A 25181-nucleotide genomic window follows, 5' to 3' on the forward strand; every position below is an offset into this window, starting at 1 on the left:
CTAACAATGTTAATAAACCATTACAGTTGAATATTTAATGTTCATTTTGTCCTTTTAAAATTGAAGTCAAAATATAATATCCTCATTTAGAAGGAAAAAAAAAAAAAACCTATAAAAAACCAATTTTAGAGTTGTATTTATTATTATTTTGAATTCCAAAAAAAAATTACCTAAATTATAATTTTTTGCTAAGAAAATGAACTTAGAATTGATAATACCAAATTAGATAGTAAATAAATGAAAATGGGAACTTTTTAAAATTAATAACATCAAATTGGAAAGTGAATACAAAAACTAATAAGCAACAACAAATTGAAATTAAATTAAAAAATTCAAAAATTAAAAAATAAGAAGCTACTTAATTAAGGTTAATTTTTTCCTAATTATTAAAGTAATAATATAATCTAACATAAAGTATAAATAAGTAAAATAAAACTAAGGATTATTTTAAAAAATTTAAATAAATAAAAATTACCACATCATCACTTAACAAACGGAGTTTAACGGTTGGGAGTAAACTGTAGTTAACAGAGTTTAACAGTAAGAGAACAGTAATTACAGGTGAAATTTAAGATTAAATTAATAATTTCAAAAAATATAGGAAAAAAAATAATAAATTAAACTATAGTATAAGGAGACAAAAATAATTATCCCTATGATCAACTTAGTTATTAATATCACTTTACCTGAAATCCAATTCTCCTTTGATTTTCAGCAAATGTAACATTACTGTCTTAAAATTTAACTAACACCATCACATGAGATAATTATTACAGTTGTTTCCTTTTTGGGTATGAAATTTTCACTTTCCTTCCCTTTAATTCCCCTTCTGACTAATTGGGCCGGAAAGATAAATGGTTCTGCAGTAACCAGACCACCAACCATAAACTTGATCAATTGCCAAGTCTATCTTCTAAAACATCGATCAGAATCACACTATGCTACATTTTACCTCTATGATGCAACAACCAGCCATGGCTGCTGTGCAATGACTGCAAATTGTCATGAAAACAGAGTAAGTATAGGTGGGGACATTCTCCCAACTAACATCTATAGACAAAAGGCAATACTAAATTACTAGAAGGCAATATATCTATATGAACAATTTGAATCTACTACCATTTTGAATAATCCAGGGAAGAAACATGTAAGCCATGCATTAAGGAGGTTAAGAACCAAATTTTGCTTCTATCTTCCTGCATAGGTTCCACAGCAACTATCCCTTAGTGTATGAGAGAATAACCTATGCTAAGATGACAAAAAATGCACCTCAAGTTCCGCCCGTTCTTTGAATTGGTTTGTAAAGCACAACTGTAACAAATTTTGAGCGGAAGCGATGCGTGAACCCAAGTGCCACCACCGATCGAGGGGCATCCCTGTTCTCAATGTAGAGATGGTTGAGAATCACATTCTGTGGCACAGGAACAGAACCTGAGTTGTCCCTGTCTGCTGGAAAGTTCAATAATGTTTGTTGAAAGTGAGGAGGAACAAGAGGCGGCACCCTGTCTTCATCTTCATTGCTGGGGTATGGGTTGTTGTAGCTTGACTCAGGTGACTTTGGAACTTCAAATCCTACTACGCTTACCTCATCCTGCAGTAAGTTTCTTATCAGTCTCACATAATCTGGTGGTCTAAACAATCAGAAAAGCTCAACACTCAAGGCTCGTTGCTTACTTGGTCTTCGCCATATTTATTATCCATGATAAGAAAATGGCCAGGCTATCAGTGCCAAACATTAACAATTTGACGAAACAAGTAGGAGAGCCTGAAACAAGTTCCATTTCCATCAGAATTTGCAAACCAACGAAAGAGATTCAGCAAACCAAGTAAGCAGACAGATATTTCTCTGAGAATAATGGAAACAACTTGAGAGCAACAAGCAGGAACAAAGATAACAGAGATCAAAAAGTCCGCTAGACCAATAATAAACTGGAAGAAGCATAATGGAGAATAAGATAAGCATAACATCTACAAGACCATAGAAGTTCTAAAATGAGCCAAGGCCCCAAAAAGATTTCCTTCAATATTCTAAATCTGCCATGTTGTAGTTCTCTGCTGATCTGTACAAAATGGTTCATTAAGTTCCTTGGCAGATAGGTCAACTAGTGTGGGAGTGAACTGGCATCACCTAGTCATGCCATGCATCCTAAATCAGCATATTATTTATTTTTCCTGTTTTTGGTGGTGGTGGTGACTTATTTCTTTTTTCCTGGGGGGAGGAGGGTTGGAGGAGGAGAGACCTGGGCCTAGAGCCATAAAATCCCAAGTCTGTCTTGAGTTGGCCCAACAGATTCGATTAGAAAAGAGAAAATCTGTGCAGGTTGGAGATAATAAGGATTACCCATCAGTCACACTGATAGGACCCTGGGAGTAGGACCAATGGAAGGGGGAGGTGGTTACCATAACTGACATCACTTGATGGGGGATAAAAAGGGGGAAAATGTGAGGAGAGGGTATCGGTTAATTTGTGAGGGTTTTGGGCAGCCTTTGGCTGGAAGGCAGCATGTTGCTGTAGGGGGTGACCAAGTTATCTTTCATATTTTTCTAGTCCAGATAGGAGGTTCCTATCAAATAGTCATATTTTTCTAGCCCAAATAGCAGATTCGTATCAATCTAGTACTCAAGCACATTCAATCCCTGGGAAATGGTGAGTTTGAGATTAGACGGGAGAGTGGAGGACTTGGAAAGGGATGTCCAAGCTTTGCAAGGGATTATTCCGGATTTGCAGGGTTGAGTCATGGCCCTTGATTCAAAGTTTGGTTTGTTACTGTTCATTAGCAATATGTAGACTTTGATGCTATGTCTTTATGCTGATGATATGATTTTATATGGGATCATGTTACTCTCTTATCTGTGATTTCAAAGCTTGGTGATGTAACCAGCATCAGACCCCCAAAAATTGGGCCCAAAATCCAGACACCCAAAAAAAAGGCACTTTGAGCTGCCAAATACCCTAAGGGTATTTTGGTCATTTTCAACCCCCTTTTAGGACTCATTATGGGTCTTGACAGGATCCCCTTGATCCAAGGGTTATGGATCAACTTTTGATTTTCTATTTGAGTCAGTAGTTTGAGAGTTATAATCCTTTTTTAAGTTGTGTTAAGTTAGTTATGGATAAGATAAGATTCCTTATCCCAAGGGGATCTTATCTTTTAGGAGTTTGTTTTATTATGAGAGTTCTATTTTTGGGTTAAAGTGTGTTAGCAAAATTCCAATTCTAAAGTTGTGATCTTGTAGTAATTTAATTCCTTTTTGGGTGTGGTAGTCTGGTGTTGAGATCCTCATCTATTAAGGATTCCCAACCCCCCAATCAGAGTCTTTTATTCTTCAAATCTCGTCATGCAGGGGACAATTAATGGAGAGGTAAGAACTTATTCAATTGTTTCATCAACTTCTTGCATTAGTGCATTAAGCATATACATAATACAATAATTGAAGAATTGGTGTACAGATCAGGGAGTTCAGGGATGCCTCTAAGAGTTTTGGAAACCCTTCTGCGCTTGCAACCAGGCAAAAAAATGATCCTGGTAAATAGTCCATTACTATAAATCATTAAGTCTATAATTATGTAAATGATAACTGATAAGTTATATAAATATTAAGATTTACTTGCCTAACGCATTCTTATTTTTGGTTATGCAGCTGACTGGTGGGTGCTATATGGAACTAGTGCACCAAATCTCAGGGACATAACAATTAAAATACTCTCACAAACTTGCTCATCCTCTGGTTGCGAAAGGAACTAGAGCACCTTCTCACTCATCCATAGTAAGGTACAGAACAGATTGGGGAGTAAGAGGCTCGAGGACTTAGTGTATGTGCATTACAACATGAGATTGAGAGTAGGGCACATACAAGATGATATAGATGACGAAAATCGCGAACCGATTGAGTTGACTGATATATTCCGTGAGCCCCCCGCAGAAGATGAGGAAGACGATGTCATATATCAGTGTGGTTAGGGATCGAGGTGGCCCAATGCTAGATGGGCCAGGAGGGTAGCCAGATCCTAGCATTGTTGTTGCTATGGGCCCAGATGCTGTGGTTGAGCAAGTGTCTTTTGATGAGGGTTAGGCTGCTGTAGCAGCATCAAAAGAACCAATTGTACCATTTGTGGAGCCACCTGGTTGACTTGAAACAATTGCGGTGACATCTAGTAGTGGGAGTTCAGATGATGCTGATGATACCAGAGGGCTAAGTGGCCCAAGTTAGCCATCGAGACATGGAGGCAGTCATGCAGGTGGTGTTGCTGGTGGAAGTCAGGGTCAACAAAGGGAGTCACTTCCACCAGGTCCTAGTCATCCGACACATGCTAGCCACAATTCCCCTATCTCTCAGACTTATACTAGGAGTAGGAAGAGCAAATCAAACTGGGGGCAAACGAATGATGATGCGAGCATGCATGATCTTGAATTGAACATGAGAAGCATGAGCCTAGATCATGGTCACCGTGATTCATAACAACAAAGTTTGGACAATTGGTAGTCATCGGGGTACCTATACAGGGATCAAAGCACCAGGTTAGATTACACTGGGTATTCTTCTTGTGGAGATCATGCTATTCCTCAAGACCCTGCACCTGGAGAGTACGCATATGGGAGTGAAGGTGGGTTGTTAACTGAGTGGTTTAGAAACCCCTACCCACATACTCAACAGCAATATGAACAACAACAACATGAATGGCACTTTCACCCACCCACGATTGACAGTTATCCCAGAGTGTTATTCCTCCAGTATTCTGACATGGAGACATATCAGTTCCATATAAACCGATATGTGACATACTACAGTGATGGGTTGACTTGGGAGTCATATGTTGCCACCGTTCAGAATCGGTTGATGCAGAATGCTGAGTGATACTCTTATAGTCTTATAGTCTTATAGTCTTGTAATCTTGTAAGTTGTAAGTTGTAACTTTGTAAGTTGTAAATTGTAATCTTGTTACTCTTGTACTCTTGTATTATTGTCAGTCTTGTGACTTGTGAGTTGTGATTGTGAACTTATGGATTATGATTTATGACTTACTAGAAGTCTAAAACTTCTTATGGTTATAAAATTTTGAGGACATTTAAGTTATCAACTATCAAGTATCAAATACATTAACATTACACATCAAGTATTCAAGTGATCTAACCTTGCATTTCATAGAATTTCGATTTTACACATAGGGTCAACTTAGAAGACATACTTAGGGTTATTTTCTCACAAATCTAAGACCACCAATGTGTTCAAAAGGCCTTAAATAGGTTAAATATCAAGTTTCAGCCCAACCGGGGCCCTAAAACCCACCGAGATTACACCAGAATTTTGGTAGATCTCGACCAAGATCTCGTCATCTCGGTCGAGACCTTGCTTTTTTTGAGTGGCAAGATCTCGCTCTCTTCCACCATGGTTACAACTGCAGTATATTTGTTGAACATCTCGCCAAAAAAAGTTGTCATGTATCAGACTCCTTTCAAAGTATAGAGTAGTAAAAAATCTTTGGTGAGACACTCAGAAATTTGAATTGCTTATGCTTTGATGAAGTGACCAACACATCATAAGCTTCATGAGAAGTCAACAAAATACATTTTTATTGGTTATTCTCCTCAGATTAAAGCATATAAACTATATAACCCTATAAATGGCAAGGTGATTATCAACAGGAATGTTGTTTTTAATGAAGATGAAAGTTGGAATTGGCAACGCAAGTGTGAAAAGTCGTTGGTTTCAATACAAATGGAAGCTGAGGGTCCTCAAATGCAGTTGCCAATTTAATTTCAGAAAACTCATCCCTAGGAGATTCAACCAATAGTCCATGTAGTTCCAATAGCTCCTCTGCAAGTCATCCAATGAGACGCCTCCAAGAAAATTCAGGTCCTTGAGAGATATTTATGACTTATATACATTTGCCTTATTTATTTCAGATCCAACAAAATTTGAAGAAGCTACAAAGAAAGAAGAATGGAGAGTAGCCATGGAAGAAGAAATTACGGCAATCCAAAGAAATGAATAATGAGATCTAGTTGATCTTCCTCCAGGAAAACAAGCCATTGGACTGAAGTGGATTTTCAAGACAAAGTATCATGCTGATGGCAACATGCAAAAGCACAAGGCAATGCTAGTTACAAACAGATACTCACAGAGACAAGGTATTGACTTCAAAGAAACTCTCTCCAGTAGTTCACTTTGAAACTATCCGAACTATTTTAGCTATTTCTGCTCAATTAAAATGGCATGTCTATCAATTTGATATTCAGTCAGCCTTTCTAAATGGTGACTTCATAGAAAAAGTGTATGTAAATCAACCAGAAGGTTTTGTAGTAGAAAGCAAAGAAGAGAAAGCATACAAGGTAAAAAGGCTCTTTATGCATTAAAGCAAGCTCCACGGGCATGGTACAATAAGATTTGACTCCTATTTTTTCAGAATGATTTCAAACGAAGTGAGGATGAGCCTACTCTATATTTGAAAAACTGTGGTGAAAAGGATTTCTTGCTGGTATGTCTTTTTGTTGATGATATGATTCATATGGGATCATCTTACTCTCTCACCTCTGATTTCAGAGCTTGCATGATGAGCAAATTTGAGATGACAGATTTAGGCACATTACATTATTTTCTTGGTGTGTAAGTGAAGTAAGAAGATGATGGAATCTTTATTCCCCATAAGAAATGTGCAACAGATTTACTCAAAAATTTCAATATGTTGAATTGCAAGGCAGCAACCACTCCCATGAATATAATGAAAAATTAAAACTAGAAGACGGCACAAAAAATGCAGATGGAAGATTGTTTAGAAGTATAGTTGGTGGGCTACTCTATTTGACACACACAAGTCCAGATATTGTATTTTCTATTGGAATTGTTTCTAGGTTTATGCACAATCCAACAAATCATCTTGGAGCTGCAAAAATGATTCTGGGATATATTCCTAGAACAATCGATTTTGGTACATGGTATTTTCAAAAAAAGTACCAAAATCGATTCGACCTTATATGATAAAAGCTATGCTAGGGCGTTCCCTGACAAAAGAAGCGACGCGCTACACTATGGCCCGAGTGTAGTGATAAGTGGGCAAGGGTTAGCTAGGGCGTCCCCTGTAAGCGACGCGTTGCATTGGCGCCCGGATGCAGTGATAAGTAGGTAAGGGTTCCCGCGCCGTGGACCAGTGCGGGTAAAGAAGCTAGTCCATAAGCGTAGAATTAGATTGGCATCTTGGAACATAGGATCTCTAACTGGTAAGAGCTTAGAATTGATAGATGTTATGAGGAGAAGAAGGATTAATGTAGCTTGCATTCAAGAGACTAGATGGAGGGGTAAAAAAGCCAAAGAGTTGGATGACTTTAAACTTTGGTATACTGAGGATAAAACAAATAAAAATGGAGTGGGTATAATAGTGGATAAAGATTTAAAAAATGATGTGGTGGATGTTAAAAGAGTGGGTGATAGGATTATAGCTATGAAGCTTGTAATGGAAAAAGAGTTCGTAAATATAATTTGTGCATATGCACCTCAAGTAGGACTAGATGAAAGTCTAAAGCTAGAATTTTGGGAAAATATGGATGGATTAATGCAAGAAATTCGTCAAGGAGAAAAGATTATCATAGGAGGTGATTTAAATGGACATATTGGAAAAGATCAAAGAGGATATGAGAGTGTTCATGGAGGATATGGTTTTGGAGAAAGGAATGAGGAGGGGATTTCAATTTTGGATTTTGCTACTGTTTTTGATCTATTTATTATAAATACTTACTTCAAAAAGAGAGATGAACATTTGATTACTTTCAAAAGTGGACAGCATAGAAGCCAAATATATTTCTTCCTAACTAGAAGGACTGATAGATTGTTGTGCAAGGATTGCAAGGTGATACCGGGGGAAAGCTTAACTGCACAACATAGACTTGTGGTTTTGGATATGTGTTTAGTCCCAAGAACACATAAAAGGTCCAAGGTAAACTATCCCAGAATAAGATGGTGGAATTTGAAAGGAGAGTACTCTAAATCCTTCATTAATGAAGTAGTCAAACAAGGAAAAGGGGATTTTAAAGGGGATACCAATGCAATGTGGAATGAGATGGCTATGTGTATTAAGAAGGTGGCTAAAGATGTTCTAGGTGAATCAAAAGGAAAGATCCATTCTTATAGAGAGACGTGGTGGTGGGATAGTGAGGTTCAAGTTGCCATTAGGAATAAAAAAGCTAGTTTTAAGACATGGCAAAGAACTAAGGATGTGGAGGATCTTCAAAGGTATAAGTTGGATAGAAATGAAGCTAAGAAAATTGCGGGAAAAGCAAGGGAAAAGAAGTATGAAGAGTTCTACAATAAGTTGGGCACAAAGGAAGGGGAAAAATCTATTTACAAGATAGCTAAAATGAGGGATAGGAAGAGTAGAGATCTTAACCATGTTAGATGTATTAAAAATGGAGATGGTAAAGTATTAGTTTGTGAGGAGGATATTAAGAAAAGATGAGAAACCTATTTCTCTAGTTTACTAAATGAGCATTCTTCAAGCACTTATGTTTCGGACGATTATACTTTTCACCAAGGCATCAGTGTCCGAACTTATATACGTAGAATTTCGATGTCCGAAGTAAAAGAAGCTTTAATGAGGATGAAACTCGGCAAGACACAAGGTCCTGATGAAATCCCAATTGAAGTATGGAAGAGCTTAGGAACCCATAGACTAGTTTGGTTGACTAAGTTGTTTAATAAGATTATGAGCACAGGGAAAATGCCAGATGATTGGAGGAGAAGTGTTGTGGTTCCAATTTACAAAAATAAAGGAGATATTCAAAGTTGTAATAACTATAGAGGCATTAAATTGATGAGCCATACGATGAAATTATGGGAGAGAATAATTGAAACCCGTTTGAGACACTTAACTACAGTTACGGAGAACCAATTTGGGTTTCTGCCGGGAAGATCTACAACGGAGGCTATTTACTTAATTAGGAGACTTATAGAAAGGTATAGAGAATGTGGGAAAGACCTTCATATGGTATTTATTGACCTAGAAAAAGCTTATGATAGAGTCCTTAGAGCGTTAATTTGGCAAGTACTAAAGAAAAGAAATGTTGCAAGTAAATATGTAGATATAGTTAAGGATATGTATGATGGTTCGGTGACTAGTGTTAGAACACTGGGGGACAAAGTAATGAATTCCCGATAACAATTGGACTACATCAAGGGTCAACTTTAAGTCCATATTTATTTGCACTAGTAATGGATGAATTAACCAAAGACATTCAAGATGAGGTCCCCTGGTGTATGCTTTTTGCGGATGATATTGTGTTGATTGATGAGACCCAAGTGGGGATTAATACCAAATTAGAATCACAGAGAGTAGCTTTGGAATCAAAAGGCTTTAAACTTAGTAAATCGAAGACAAAATATCTAGTTTGTAACTTTAGTCATGATCGGGCAGATGATGAGGTGGTGATACTTGACGATAAAGAGATTCCTCAGAGTGATTGTTTTAGGTACCTAAGTTCAATCATAAGTAAAAGAGGTGATTTAGAGGATGAGGTTTCCCAAAGAATTAAAATAGGGTGGATGAAGTGGAGAGGTGCCTCCGGGGTCTTATGTGTTCGGCTTATTCCATTAAAGCTTAAAGGAAAATTTTATAGGACCGTTGTTCGACCAGCTATGATGTACGATGCAGAGTGTTGGGCTGTTAAAAAGAATCATATAGATAAACTCAGTGTAGCAGAAATGAGGATGCTAAGATGGATGAGTGGCAAAACTAGGATAGATAAGATAAGAAACGATCATATTAGAGTTGGTCTGGGAGTTGCTCCCATAAGTGATAAGCTTAGAGAAAGTCGTTTGAGGTGGCATGGCCACGTTCAACGGAGACCTATAAATGCTCCTGTTTGGAGAAGTGATATAATTCATATTGAAGGAACTAGAAGAGCTAGGGGTAGACCTAAGATAACCTTAGGAGAAGTGCTGAGAAAAGGATATGTATAACTTAGGCCTTGTATCTAGCATGGCCTCCAACAGAACTGATTGGAGGGCAAGAATCCATGTAGCCGACCCCATTTAGTTGGGACAAGGCTTATTGTTGTTGTTGTTGTATTCTCAAAAACAGTCTCAGATTAATTGGTTATTCTAACAGTGATTAGGCAGGCTCCTTAGACGATAGAAAGAGTACTTCCAGCTACTGAAAGAAGTAACTGAAATTTTGTGACAATATTTCAGCAATAGCAATAGCAATAGCAATAGCAAAACATCTAGTGTTCCATGGGAGATCAAAACATATTGATATATGACAGCATTTCATTCACGAATTGGCAGCAATGGAGTGATAATTCTGAAGTTTTGCATTATTGATGAGCAGGTTGCAGACATAATGACAAAGTCTCTTCCCCAACACAAGCATGTTTACTTCAGATCATAAGTCGGGTGTGTGCAATTTTGAATGATTCATCATTGTTTTCAGAGTTTGCTATGTTTATTCCATTGAATAAGTCAAAGGTTGTTCTATTGACGGTGTCTTTTCTACCTATTCTTTAGGCTAGTGAAATTAGTTTTACCTATTCTTTAGGCTAGCAAGTTTAGATGGTGTTATGATATTAAATTTCTCTTTTCTTGTTGAGCTTTCTTAGGAGTCCGTTGTATGTAAGCCTACTTAAGGCCTTCGTTATTCTCTATTTTTCAGCAGAGCTGGAATAAAACAAGTTTCAATTTACCTGAATAGCCTATTCATCTTTTTAGTTTCCAACAGTTAGTGCAACAAGTAGAAATGGGACGACAATGAACCGAAATTTTTATGGAGGAAATAAGGGTTTATACAAAGGAGACACGGGGATGATCCATTGGAATCGACTCTCAATCTCTAGAGGCCACACAGAAGGTGGGGTGCACCGTCAGGCCATATATCAGGATTCCATGCATAACGACAGAAAAGTTGAGATGGGACAAGATACGATGGAGGGGAAAACGAAGGAGTTTAGATGCGATGCTGAGTCTGTTACTGCTACTCTTCGTACGAGCACCGTTGCTCCTGATTCTTTACATGGTCAAGCAAATCTAGAGGAGCTTATCCATTGTCCTGAATATGAGACCTATGTCATGTTTAAGGAATGAAAATAGACCCGGACAAAGCCGCTCAGAAGCTACTCGTTTCAAGAGGAAGAAAGGGATCAAAGGGACAACCATCAGTTACTGGGCAAAGAAGAGGCTTTTTGGGAACCATCACTTTTGTGTGATTGGAAACTTGGACTCAGCATAGTTGGAAAACAAGTTTCTGCCCTTTTCCAGAGGAGAACTCTCATCGATTCATAAGAAAGATTGACTGGTTGATGCAAGCTCCAACGAAACCACCTTGGGTGAGGGCAGAGGTGTCGATGAAAGTTCTGGTCTAGTTGCAGTACTGAAGATGGCAGAAACCTTCTCCAACATGGGGACAGTTACGGAGGGAGTACTTGATTTGTTTTGGCCACACTTGATTGCCAATGTTTTCAAAGAGAGTGGGTTACATCAGGTTTGGTGGCAAAACTTGGGAAGGCAGTTAGGGTTTCAGTCGCACAGATGAACCTTGCAGGTGTAGAGAAAGAAGAAACACAGGAGATCCAACCAGCAACTGGGTTAGTCGCGGCCTTGATTGTAGGCTGGTCAATGCATTCGACATCGCAAATTAAAACCAGGAAGTGGGCATTAAGGGGCCTAACTAAAATAAAGCCCCTAAAATTGTTGCATCTAGCCCATTCAATAGGATCCCATAGCTTGGCTTCAAGGAGGAAAATTAGGCCCAGCCCAGCAAGTGCGCTAGGAAACACGCGGCCAATCGATAACATTTATGGACCATTAAGAGGAAGTAACTTAAAACTAGGGGTGATTCCAGAAAAAACCTATTCACTCATCTACTACCTCTATTCTTTCGACCCAACCTGGGCACCTGATAGCACAACAATGGAGGCAGGGATCAGGCAGAAAACCCTCAATCAATGGCGACAGAAACCCCCATGTTACACTGGTGGAACTCTGGGAGTAAAGTATGTCAAGAACAACTACAACCATGGCAAGGTCTACTTTTAGGGGTTATGTGGCTCGTCGGGCATTACGAGCTTTAAAGGGCATAATAGGCCTGCAGGCACTTGTCAGAGGGTACCTTGTGAGGAGGCAAGCTGCAGCTACTTTACACTGTATGAAGGGGATTGTAAGGCTACAGGCACCAATTCATGATTGAAGGGTCAGGATTTCACACACTGGTCTTGAAGTGCACAGGAAATGCAATGAGAGAAAAAGTCAGGAAGCTAAGTACTTGGAAGCAATTAGAGTGACTATAGATTGACGTACAGAGAAACTGTTAGCAAATACTTTTGGTATTAAGCTTCTTGCTTCTATAACCACTGCAATTCCAGTTCGTCTTCAATATAGTGCGAATGAACCTAATTTAGCATGGAACTGGCTGGAGTATTGAACTTCTACCCGTTTTCCACCAGTAAAAAGGATTGCTTGTGCTAAACCTTAGGCAAGGCAGCAGTATCCTAGAACTGCAAAAACTGTACCAGGTCGGTCAAAACGTAAGGTCAGGAAGGTCTCCGCAGCAAATGGCAACATAAGGGTCATTAAGATGCTGTTGCCGATAAGCAAGAAGCATTCTTGGGCGGCAGCAGTTCATTGCAGGCTTATTTGCATGTTACCGTTTTGTTCTATGTCGTTCTTGATGCATCAGTAAATGATGTTTCAAGTACAATTGTATTCCATGTGGGAAAGGTTGATCTACTCGAAGGAATTGAGTTCATTTGCCCCAAGTATTCAAGTGCAAACCTAATGGAAGCGAAGAGCAATCTGTTTTTTATTCAAGTCGCAAATTGGTCTCTGCTATGCACAAACTTTCTCCAGATAATTATGTGCAAATTGGTCGTAGAATTGGCACAGTTGTGTGGCAAACATGTGAAGACCAAGCTCCTGAGTCTTGATCTGACCTCAACTTGAGGACAAGGTTAACTCCAAAGGAGATGGAATGGTAGGCCCCTTGGTGCAAGACACATGGAGGGGGCTGGTGGTTACCATAACCGACACTACTTGATGGGTGTTAGAATGGGGAAAATGTGAGGAGAGGGTATTGGATAATCTCTGAGTGGTTTAGGCAGACTTTGGCTGAGGACAGCATGTTACAGTAGAGGGTGACTGGCACCATTCTAACCAGGTTTATCTTTCATATTTTGCTAGTTCAGATGACGTAAATCCAATTCTAGGTTTAGGGTTTCTTAGAAAGATTCCCTAGAATTTAGGATTCACCCAGAATCTTCCAGCAAATTAAGGTAAAAATATTATGGGATGCCTAAGATGGGTAGAAAGAAGCCAAATAATTTTGGATTGTGGGAAAGGATGGATATGGGTCAATTTGGTCAAGTACAGCTGTACACATCGGAAACTTAAGTACAGAACTTTCAAACCCTAATTCAGCTAAGAACCCTAAGCCTCACAGTAAATTGAAGTTCCACTAGCTGCTGTCCATTGAGAATAGTCTAAGACCAGACCTAAAACAGTAGGATTTTTAACCCCAATTGTACTGCTGATTCTATAGGAGAGGATCCTGAAGACTGGCCCAGAACCTGGTTACATCACATACTGTCTCTGTCTTCACTTGGTCAACAAGTAAATAGACTAAACTAGTAAAATAATAATAATAATGATTTAATAAAGAAAAAATAAATAAATAAAACCCTAAAATTATGTAAATGAGAGCAAAGAACAAAGCTAAATTCCAAATTTCATCAGTAAATCGATCTTGCTTTCTATGTTGGTTTCACATAAAAAAACTTGTCGATGTTCCTATTGAAATAGTTGATGAAAACCGGTGTATCAACCAAAATAACATGAGATGCTTGAACCATATCCACTAGGGAAAGTGAGCATAGAGTTCTTCTGAAAGGAGGGCAACTTGAAGACAGCAACCACACTGAGTACTATTGAAGATCCAGCTCCTCCTCCTTTCACCCCACCACCACCAATCTCTCATTTCCTTTGATTTTCTCATTCCCCAAGAAGACTCATCAATTTCCCTATGCAACATATCTGTAACTGAACAGATCCAGACATTCATCTTAGACCCTATCCTAATCAAGCCCACACTTTCCCCTCACTACCCCACCAATACTTGATCCCCATTAGAGCACCCAACTTCCAGGGAAAAACCAATCAAGATCCCCTTTACTTGAGATCGATCCTACCAAGAAACCCACATTCTAGGTTGGATCTACATATATCTAATCATTAGATTCACACAAGATTCTGAGCACTGGTTATGTAGACTACAGCCTATTTTCAATCATAGTTTCATCCCAATCTGTTGAGAAACACGATATTGGTAGAATGGCTCTTCGAACAATGATCTCAAGCCCTGTATTTATAATTAAGTAGAAAGTACACTATTACAAGGAATAGAATTTTACATGAATACAAACTCTAATTGAACTCCTAGTAGAATCCAACACTCCCTCTCAAGTTGAGGCACAAATATTAGTCATGCCCAACTTGCCTACAATAGGAAGGAAATTTCTTTCTTTCAAACCCTTAGTGAAAACATCTGCTACTTGGTCTCCAAATCTTACAAAAGGCATGCAGATAAGCCCTTGTTTCAACTTTCCTTTGACAAAAAACATGTCAATTTCAATGTGCTTAGTTTGATCATGTTGCACCGGATTATTAGCAATATTAATAGCAGTCATGTTGTCACAATAAAACATCATAGGTTTGGAACTTGGACTCTAATATCTTACAGCAAGCCTTTCAACCATAGTAGTTCACAAACTCCACGAACCATAGCTCTATATTCAGCTTTGGTACTAGATAAAGCTACCACATTCTATTTCTTATTTCTCCAAGTAACTAGATTACCTCCAACAAAGGTACAGTAACCTGAAATTGACTTCCTGTCTGGAGATCCAACCCAATCTACATCAATATATGCTTCTACTTTTAGATTATCAGTGGATGACAAAAGTATTTCTTTTCCAGGAGTTCCCTTCAAATATTGTAGTATTCTGGTAACAACCTTCATATGAGCTAAATATGGATCATGCATGAATTGGCTCACTATCCCTACAACATAAGCGATGTCTAGCCTAGTGTGGGATAAGTAAATAAGCTTCTCTACCAGCCTTTGGTATCTTCCTTTGTCCACTAGTTCTCCCTCTTTTTCTTTAAGTTTAGCTTCAGCTTCAATAGGGGTATCATCTGTTTACACCCCAACATTCCCACTTCTAATAATAAATCTAGGACATACTTTCTTTGGGATAGGAATATACCTTTCTTTGATCAAGCCACCTCAATCCCTAAGAAATACTGTAACTTCCCTAGATCTTTAATTTCAAACTCTGCCAAGAAAGTCCTTCAACTTTTGAATTTCTTCACCATCATTTCCTGTGATGACAATATCGTCTACATAGATAATGAGAAGTGTGATGTTAGTACCTGACTTCTTGACAAATAGTGTATGATCAGCATTGCTTTGCTTGTACCAATAGAAGTCATTGCCTTCAAAAGGTGTCCAAACCAGCATCTAGGAGACTGTTTTAACCCATAGATTGACCTCTTCAACCGACAAACTTTCCTTGCAGTATTGTCATCGGAGAAACCATGTGGAATTTACATATAGACTTCTTCCGCTAACTCCCCATGTAAGAAGGCATTCTTTACGTCTAGTTGGTGCAAGTTCCAATCTTTGTTCACAGCAACGGACAACAGAACTCTAACAGTGTTTAGTTTCGCAACGGGGGCAAAAGTCTCCTAATAATCAATCCCATAGGTCTGGGTAAACCCCTTTGCAACTAGTCTAGCTTTCAACTTGTTAACTGGTCCATCCATATTTTGTTTAACCACAAATACCCATTTGCAGCCCACTGGTTTTTTTCCTGGAGGAAAGTGTAACCAGCTCCCAAGTGTCATTTTTCTTTATTGCCTGCATTTCCTCTACCATAGCTGCCTTCCATCTCTTATCAACATAGGCTTCCTGCCAACTTTTAAGAACAGATACAGATGACAGAGAAGATATAAAAGCACGGTAAGAGTCAAACAAAGAGTTATAAGAAACATATTTAACTATGGGATGTTGAGTACAAGATCTGACTCCTTTTCTAACCGCAATAGAAAAATCAGAAGAAGATACCTTAAGGGGAATAGTAGAATCTGATTCTGGAGTAGGAGACTAAAGTGGTAACGTATCACCTTTCTCCACCTGCTTTAGCCGGTTGTAATTCTTCTTTTGATAAGTCTGCACCTCCTAATTCTGGTCAATCTGGTTTTGAAAGACCTCAACAATTTGTCTCACATGAGTGGTCTGCCCCTGGCTAGGTTCTTCACATGGTTCAGAAAACGAAGGGAGAGGATTAGAGTCATCAGATATTTATGCAGAATTGAAGACATATTTAATAAAGAAAAGGCCCATTGGGTTAAGCCCATCAAAGGCCTAAAGCTATCACATGAATCAACCCATGGCTTTCATGGGCTAGGACTGTTTTAGTGGGTTAAAGTTAGGCCACATATGTTGAACTTAATAGTCTAGACATAAGCCCAAGTCTAGATTTTGAAAAGTCAATAAAAGGGGTTGTGGTTTGAAAATAAAAAAACTCATTGTCAAAGGAGTTTTCCTTTATCAAAGAGGTAGATAGTAGTTGAGTTATTAATAGATAGGTAGTGTTAGCTAGCGGTTGGATGTTACAATTAATGTTCATATCTCTTTAGAATGCTATATAAAGAGACTTATGTAAGAGGTGAAGACACAACTGATCTATTGAAATCAATTTGCTTTGTTAGCATTCCTTCTCTATGGAGACTCCTTGTGTTTGATCAAGGCAGGTTGGTGTTCGATCCAATCGATCCACCTTACGGTGTAAAGCCCGGGTGTTACATTGTTATTCTCAATTCCCTCATATTGTCCTTTCAATTTCCTCATCATAGTTTTGCCCCTGTTTTGAAGATCTATTCAGCCTATATTGTTATGTTATTATCCTTATAATACCACTCTAGTTTCAGCCCTCTTTTACATCTAACTTCTATTTCATCTTAAGTTTACCAAATCTGAACTTTATTCCATGTGAAAGGTCCTATTTGGCTATTATTTTGATCAATCAAATATAGTACTACATTAAGTATACTGGCAGAAGTCTCCCCCTAGTCAGGAAACTCTTCTGGGACTCTTAAGTTGTGTTGGTGTGTGATAGGAAGATCTAGAGTCGAAAAGAACACCTCTCCTCTAAGACTCTCACCCTAGAGAGGTGTATAGTAAAGGCAAGACTCATTAAAAATTACATCAATGGATACAATGGTTTTCCTAAAAAAATGATTATAACATTTGTACTTTTTCTGAGTAGCAGAATACCCCAAAAATATACAATGTACGCCGCGGGGAGCCAGCTTACTCTGATGGGCGGTGATTCAGGCATAACACACACATCCAAAAATCTTTATGGGAATAATAAAAAAAGAAGCTCCCTAGAGAATCTCATTAGGACATTTAAAACCAAGTATCCTACTGGACATCCTATTCATAAGGTAAGAAGCAATGAATATAGCATCACTCCAGTATTGGTCAGGTACATTCATATAAATCATAATGGAACCGGCTATCTCTAAGAGATGTCAATTCTTCCTTTCGACAACCCCATTTTGGGCAGCCGTATCAACGCAATTGGTCTGGTGTATTATGTCAGAGTCAGAGAGATATCTCTGAAATTCACCATCAATATATTTTGTGCCACTGTCACTGCGAAGGATCTTCGCAGTGGCATTGAACTGAGTTTTAATTATATTATGAAAATCATGAAAACATCGGAAAACCTCATTTTTTTTGTTTTAAAAGATAAATCCATGTAGAACGAGAGTGACAATCAATAAAAGTAACAAAGTACCTATGGCCAGTAATAGACACGTCAGCAGGGACCCCACACATTAGTATAAATTAGTATAAAATGAATAGTTTTTCTATTATGAAGAGAATGTAAATAAGTAGAACGAGTCTGCTTCGCAAAAATGCAGGCTTCACAAAAAAAATCATCCTCATTACAAGAAGAAACTAAATCAGGAAATATTTTCTTAAGAGTTCCTACAGGGGGTGACCTAGTCTACAATGCCACTGATGAAGATCTGATATTACTAAATGGACCTAATTATAAGATGTAGTCAGAGCAAAAGTAGATCCTTCAATCGGCTCGGCAAATAAAGTCCATTGTCTAGTTTACCACATCCAATCTCCTTCCCCGTGACCAGATCCTGGAAGACACAGTAAGATAGGAAAAATGACACTTTACAATTCAAATCATGTGTAAAAGTACTGATAGAGAGAAAATTAGTATACAAAGAGGGAACATGTAAAACTTTAGACAAAGAAAATGATGGAGAATGTTAAATGGTCCCTTTTCCAGCAATGGAAGAATATAAGCCATCAACAATTCGAACTTTATCATTTCCAGAAGTTGGAGAATATTGTAAGAAAAATGAGGATAAACCTGTCATATGATCTGCGGCTCCTGTATCAATAATCCAAGGAGTAGAAATTGAAGAAACTTGGAAGCCTGTAAAAGTTTTACTTGAAGTAGCAAGGTAGGAGTTGGTTTGGTTAGTAGAGGAAGCAATGGTAGATGTTGTATCAGTAGTAGAAAACTACAGAATACGTCGCAGAGTAGCTAACTCCTCCTGTGAAAGACCAACGTCTACAAAGGGTTGTTGTGGAAACTGTCTCAGAAATATGAGCTTTCGGTTTTCCTCTTTTTTGTGCTCTTTTTTGCTCAAAATCAGTAGGCTTCCCATAGAGCTTCCAACAATTGGCCTTGGTATGATATGGTTTGTAACAATGTTCACACTTGACAATCTCCTTAGTTGAATCAGATTTAATGCTAACAAACTGTAAGGCTGATTTCTCCACAATAGGAGCATGAAGCATAATTAAAATCGACGGCTTTCCTCACACTGAACAAGTGCATAAGACTGTTCTAGTGTAGGAAATGGAGAACGACTTAATACTTGCACTTTGATCTGATCATACTCCACATTCAAACCTGCCAAGAAGTCATATACCTGAATCTTATCAATGTGCTTCCTATAAGTAATCACATTATCTAGATTAGTGGGGTGATAATCCCCATAATGATCCAACTCCAGCCAAAGAGAGCGCAACTCAGCATAATATTGGGCCATAGTCAGTTCCTTTTGGGTAGTCTCATGAAGCTTCTTTCGTAGCTCATAAACCTGTGCATCATTCCCCAACTGTCCATAGGTTTCAGTAGTAGCCTTCCAGATTTGGGCTACAGTATCAAGTAACAGGTAACCCCGGGCAATATTTGGATGCATGGAATTCAAAAGGAATGATATAATAAGAGAGTCATTCGAGATCCATTTATCCTATGAAACACATGTGGTAGTAGGTTTGATAGTGGTGTCCGTAATGTGTCCAACAAGTCCTTTTCCAACAATAGACAGGTTAGCAGATCGGGACCAAATCAAATAATTTGTTCCATCAAATCTTACGGAAAGAGGATGAAGAGTGGAGTAATGTTCAAAGCCAGTGGGAGCAGGAGTACCATCAATAGTTATTATGTTGACAAAATTATCTGCAGTTCTTCAGACTTCACCCTTTCGAAGTAACACAAATGTCGCAGAATGCAATAGCCGAACAACCCAAACAATTCTTAGGAAAAAAAATACAAATCTCCTACTTTCTTTTTTTTTTTTTCTTTTTTTTATTTTTTTATAAGGCCCTAAAAACTATGAAAATTTTCAAATAAACCCTGAAAATATGAATTTTCAAATAAGACCCTAAGAATTTGTAAATTTACAAATTAAGCCCCTGAGACATTGGGGAACAAAATATGGTTCGGCTTGGTTCAATCCATGCAATGGGCTATTAGGGTACCAACAAAGAACTGTAAATAGGGTATTAGAAGCACAGTCACTAACGATGGAGATGTTGATGGAGGTTTTACCTGGATTTATATGGAGCAATGCAATCTCGATGGCGATGGCGATGGCGATGGAGCGATGCTATCTCGATAGTGAAAGAAGCGATGGAACGATGCAGTCTCGCTGGAAGAAGTAAATCCCAATCGATGGACTTTTTTTTCTTTCCTTTTTGTTTCTTTGGTCGATGGCGGAAGCAAGGTTGAGGTGAAAGCTCTATTAGGTGCGATAGGATGTTGCAGATAAAGAAGAAGATGTTCGGTTGCAGCAGTGATGGTACAATTGCAGCGGTGATAGCTTCTGGAGAGATTTGGTTGATAGCGGAAGCAGAGGCAATGGCATCTAAAGAGACATCTCGGTAACGGAGGTAGGTTTTCCTCAGCAATAATTTTTTTTTCTCTTCTCTTCCCTAATCGAACTTAGGCTCTGATGCCATGTTGAGAAACACGATATTGGTAGAATGGCTCTTCGATCAATGATCTCAAGCCCTCTATTTATAATTAAGTGGAAAGTACACTATTACAAGGAATAGAATTTTACATAAATACAAACTCTAATTGAACTCCTAGTAGAATCCAACACAATCTAGTAACCCTAACCTAGGTTCTTTTGCATGCCAACAAACTACATTAAAATCCTAAGACTATATACCTTAACTTTTCAAGCAACCTACTTTTAACCATCTAAATTGTTTCAAACTTGAAACCACTACCCCTTTACCCCAATCTAAACACCCCATAAATCTTGCATTGATCTGACAACTCAAAAGCCTAATTGAGATAATCCCATCCCAAAACCCTAACAATCTCAAGGTTTGCAAGAAATTTAGAATTTGATACAACCAACCCAGATATTGATGGGCAACATTCTATCAACAAATCAACCAATACAATTTACAAAGAACCCCAAAACAACCCATAACAAAACCTAACTCAATTGAGATAAAACCCTAACCTAATAGATTTTGGCTTACCTATCCATAAATTAGCCAAATTGAGCTTCTTCTCTTTTTTTTTTTTTTTTTTTTTTTGGGGGGTACAAGAGCTGGTTCTGTTTAGAGATCCAGTAATTGGCCCTCAGTCCTCCTGAGGCTACATCAGTTCTAATTCTACTCACTTAATAATATCCTAGGAATTACATATGCCTCCACAGGTCTACTAACTTCAGGTCCAGACCCAGCCGTGATATGCACTCACTTTATACACACTTAACAAAACAATTTGATAATGCGGAGTTACCGTACCCAAAGAAACAAACCTCCAACCAAATACACCACTAGAAGGCCAATAAACAAATAAGTCCACTGCACCTTCTAAACCTTAGCCTCATTCGATGATAACCAATAATACTCAAATAATTGACACATCAACCAACAGAATTATCCAACAAAGCATGAGCCGTTTTAGAAACAGAGAAGCAAACCAGAATCTGGCACTACTCGTGAGGCTGTAAGAAAATGAGCTGTGCCCCTAAACATGTCACTTCAACAAGTCCCTACGGGCTTGAAAGACCCCTGAGCAATTCCAATAAAGCATGGTTCCATTGCAAAGGATGCTTGATGAGGAAGAATCAGAAGCAAGAGATTAAAACCTAGTGGTAACTCTTGTGGAGATTCTGGGGGCTTCAACTGATTTATGCAGCCCCAAGAACTCACTATTGGTCTTCTACATGTAGCATCTTACATACTATAGCCTCTTTTCTTTTTTGATAAATTAGTACCGTTTACCTTTCCAGAGTTCCAAAGAGAGGTGTAGAAGGAAAAAATGAAATTGGTTGACCCTCAAACATGCTTTGATATCAAGTATTGATTGTAGCACCGAAGAATGAGTATAAGCTACAAAAAGAAGAAGAAAAGGGATGCAAGCGATTGTGGTGAGCTAGAGATGTTCTCCTCTCACCTATTTGATTCTTCAAGAATAACGTTGGAATTACATATACATCCCTAGGCAGGTATAAGGTAAAAAGAAACAAAAGAGAAAAAACTAATACTCAATATGACTTGCAATTAAACAGTGACTAAAGAGGATGTTAAGCAATACCCCAGTTAAACAGGCTTAGCTATGGCATTCAACTCCTTTTATGGTCATGTTAATTGCCAAGTCTGGGCCATTCATACCTTTCCTTCTTACCTCTTCAAAAATCAATTTTGATCCACCCCTCATTCATTTAACCTCATAAATATATGTCATGACTCCACCTTACCACTGAAGTTAACGCTCTCCATTCCAAATGCTCATACCACATTAGATGGCACTTCTTCATATATCTTCTATTGGGATCAGTTGTAGACCCCATATAACTTTTTTGCTCATTTCTATTGGGTTTGGGGGGTGGGGATGGGGAAAGAAGATTGCACAAACACTTCGGCAAGCACTCAAAAGACTTCTGTGTTTTCAACATAATACAAACTATTTAGAAGAAGAAAACATAACTAGCAATGGAAGCCTAGTAACGTGGAAACAAACTTTAAAAAGGAAACAACTTCTTAAGATTCCTAATCAGATTCTAAAACTTGCAAATTTATAAATGAAATATATCTACTTACATATAATAAATTCCTAACTGTTCATGTCCATCTGGATACCCAAATGGGTTTGTGACAGTCCAAGGTAGTGTCATTGCATTACATAGTTATTGTACCTCAGTTTTTAACCTAATAGGAAAAACCATTCAAAACTCCTGAAATATGTTGAACTGAAACATTTCATTCGATATGTTGCTTTTGTATGAACTGTTGTGCAGTGAAATCAAGTCAACTGAAATTTCAACTGAAATGCCAAAATTTTGGTTTAACCTTGCATTCATACTGATTCACACGTAGTTTATTTCAACCTTAAAAGAAAAAACCAATATTTCACGATATCTTGGTGGTTTTAATCAAGATCTATGTATGTGAACACCAGTGATGATTCAAGTTAAAAATAACATATTAAAAAAAAATACAACTAGCCATTTAAAAAAATAAATAAGATTTTTGGAGTTCTTGACCAGAGCATATGGGTTTCGTATCCTATACCCAATCTTCCCATATGCTCCTTCCACTCTTTTCTTTCACATGTTTTCTCTATTCTTGATTGATCTCATTTCTTTTCCCTCCCTTCCATGAACTGGAATACTTCCAATCATAATACAACTGCAGCTGATCACAGACCTGATTATTAGGAGTCCTTGCATCTGAGAACCATATGTATTACGCACCTTGTTCTTAGTCTATGAGCTTCTTTAATTTCTCCATCGTTAGTAAATAATGTAAAGTATCTCTCTAAGGTATCAAAATCAGAAAAATTGCATAAAGAAATCACATGTCAATTTGTATGAGTCCGTTAACCCTGATCCTGTTCTTTTATTTTAAGTTTGTTAACATAAATTTAGAAAGTGATATAGCGTAACAGAAGCATACAACATATGTTTGGTGGAAAAATAAAAACTTGTGAAAGAGACGGGTGCATATCAGAACAAATAGTTCATGAAGTAAGAGCCTATATAGTTTATTGGCAAGGGATCCTACTAGTCAAAATGTCACCCCAACAAAAACCCAGTAACCTCTGTGCTCACCCAGCTAGCCAAGTTTTGCCTATCACCCTGGACCACCTGATTTAGGTAGAGAGAGAAAAGGTAATACTAATAACAATATTGTTCTTTGAGAAAACTGATGCAGCATTAAGAGAACAAGGCAGACAGGAGAATAGGAACCGTGTGGCTGATCACATACTGAACCACGCTGTTGTCTAGGAAAAACAACTAGCTTGAGGAAGTTGACCTTTGACCTGAGTTTGCAAATTAGGACAAAATTCATACACAGAAAAAACAAGAACAACTATTTCTAGTAGTGTCTCAATTCTCGACCATGAAGAAATGTAGGTGTTTCTTGAGACCTAGGAGTGGTTCGGTTCTTAAAAATCTAGAAGCCATTTTGTTCTCAGAAAGATTAGAAATGGGTTAACTAGAAAATCATATTCACACCCGGACACCAATACAATTCAGGAGATAGCTACACTAACACAAAAAAGAACGGAAGTGTTTTCTGTTATATCACTGTTGTGTGTCTGCTTTCCCTCGCAATGAATATAAGTGGGCAACTGACCAAATCACATTCCACGCCAGGAACAACTAGAATTCAATAGAAACCAACTTAAACAAAGTAGACACATCAAAGTGAAGACAAAGATGTAAACTCAACGAAAAGACTACTTTATGAAGGTATACAAACTTAGTACTTCTTAGGTTCAACCCCTAACACATCAACAGGGTTCCATCAACAGCCTGACAACCCTCTTCTTCAAAACAACGATACAAAGATACAAAAAGAACTGTAGGGCAAAAAACCTGCAACATAGAATAAGAAAGAAAGAACGCAAAAACAAAAAAACAAAGATCATAAGTGGGAAGTACCTCTTTAACTGTTTAACGATTCCACCGTAGAAAACTCTGTATCTCTGGAGAATTCCGCCCAGACAACTCCGTCAGAAAATGTGAATTAACACTCAAATCAAACACCACAATGGTTTTCTCGAGACAAACCCTCCGAGAAATGAATTAAGAATTGGTAGCTGAACGGACTCTAGATGGTACTACTGATTTTAGCCAAAAGGGCAGGCAACGAAAGAAACCAGCACCATTGATCCTTCGGCGAGTGGCACTTTTTATTTTTCTTGGTTCTCTGTCTCAAAGGGAGGAAAGCTTTTCCTCTACGCCTCCTCGCACGTGTAGGAAAATGTAAAGCACACGCGCTCCGCTGCTTATTGTTAGCCACGCCTTGCGCGTATAGGGAGCCAATTGTAAATCACTTGTCCATTGGGCTTGGGCTTGGGCCTGGGCCTATCATGGTTTTCTTAAAACTGTTCTAGGTTTTCATAAGACGCCACAAGGCAGCTTGAGTTGCATTCAAACAAAATGCTTGGATACCTGTTTCTCAGTGGAGAGGTCATAAGTTTAACTCCTACCAGCCAGCGGCATATGTAATATCCATATCCCTATATATAAAAAGCGCCTTTGTACCAAAAAAAAAAAATGCTTGGATACTTGATTCCAGGGGCGGACCTATAGAGGGGCCGAGGTGGATTTTTTAAAAAATAATATTAATTTTCTTGTTTTCCTTAATTATCATTTTTTTTTTTTCTCTTCCCACATGTGAAATGACACTATTTGGTCTCCAATATTGAGAACAATTTTTAAAAATAAAATAATGGGTATAAATGTCATTCATAATTACTAACTCCTCAATCCCTATTTATTCTCTCTTCTCTTCTCTTTTATATTTTCTTCCTAGTTATTCTCTTTTCTTTCTATCAACGTGG

General features: G+C 38.1%; 1 protein-coding gene across 3 annotated transcripts; it reads right to left on the minus strand.

Annotated features, from left to right (window-relative positions):
* Positions 1-1128: 1128 nt before the first annotated feature.
* On the minus strand, positions 1129-24551 carry LOC149023835 (5'-AMP-activated protein kinase beta-2 subunit protein). 3 transcript variants are annotated; one of them, XM_089144309.1, is made up of 4 exons: positions 24277-24551; positions 16100-16287; positions 1675-1765; positions 1129-1591 (listed from the first exon to the last, which is right to left on the minus strand). In XM_089144309.1, the coding sequence occupies exons 3-4, from the start codon at positions 1699-1701 to the stop codon at positions 1271-1273; spliced, it is 348 nt and encodes a 115-aa protein (XP_089000435.1). In that variant the 5' UTR covers positions 1702-1765; positions 16100-16287; positions 24277-24551; the 3' UTR covers positions 1129-1270. The 3 variants fall into 3 exon arrangements, with proteins under 3 accessions (XP_089000435.1, XP_089000436.1, XP_089000434.1); XM_089144310.1 differs by lacking the exon at positions 16100-16287 and adding an exon at positions 22430-22537; XM_089144308.1 differs by lacking the exon at positions 16100-16287 and having other exon boundaries at positions 24277-24550.
* Between the last annotated feature and the right edge of the window lie 630 nt (positions 24552-25181).

The sequence above is a fragment of the Hakea prostrata genome, chromosome 2 (genome assembly GCF_041222555.1).
Source record: "Hakea prostrata isolate BN-2017 chromosome 2, UWA_Hpros_2, whole genome shotgun sequence".
Taxonomy (NCBI): domain Eukaryota; kingdom Viridiplantae; phylum Streptophyta; class Magnoliopsida; order Proteales; family Proteaceae; genus Hakea; species Hakea prostrata.

Coding starts and splice junctions, on each gene's coding strand:
- LOC149023835 (XM_089144309.1), bottom strand. CDS start 1,701: ATGGATAATAAATATGGCGAAGACCAA. Junction 1,592..1,674: donor ATAAATATGGCGAAGACCAA/GTAAGCAACGAG, acceptor AACTTACTGCAG/GATGAGGTAAGCGTAGTAGG.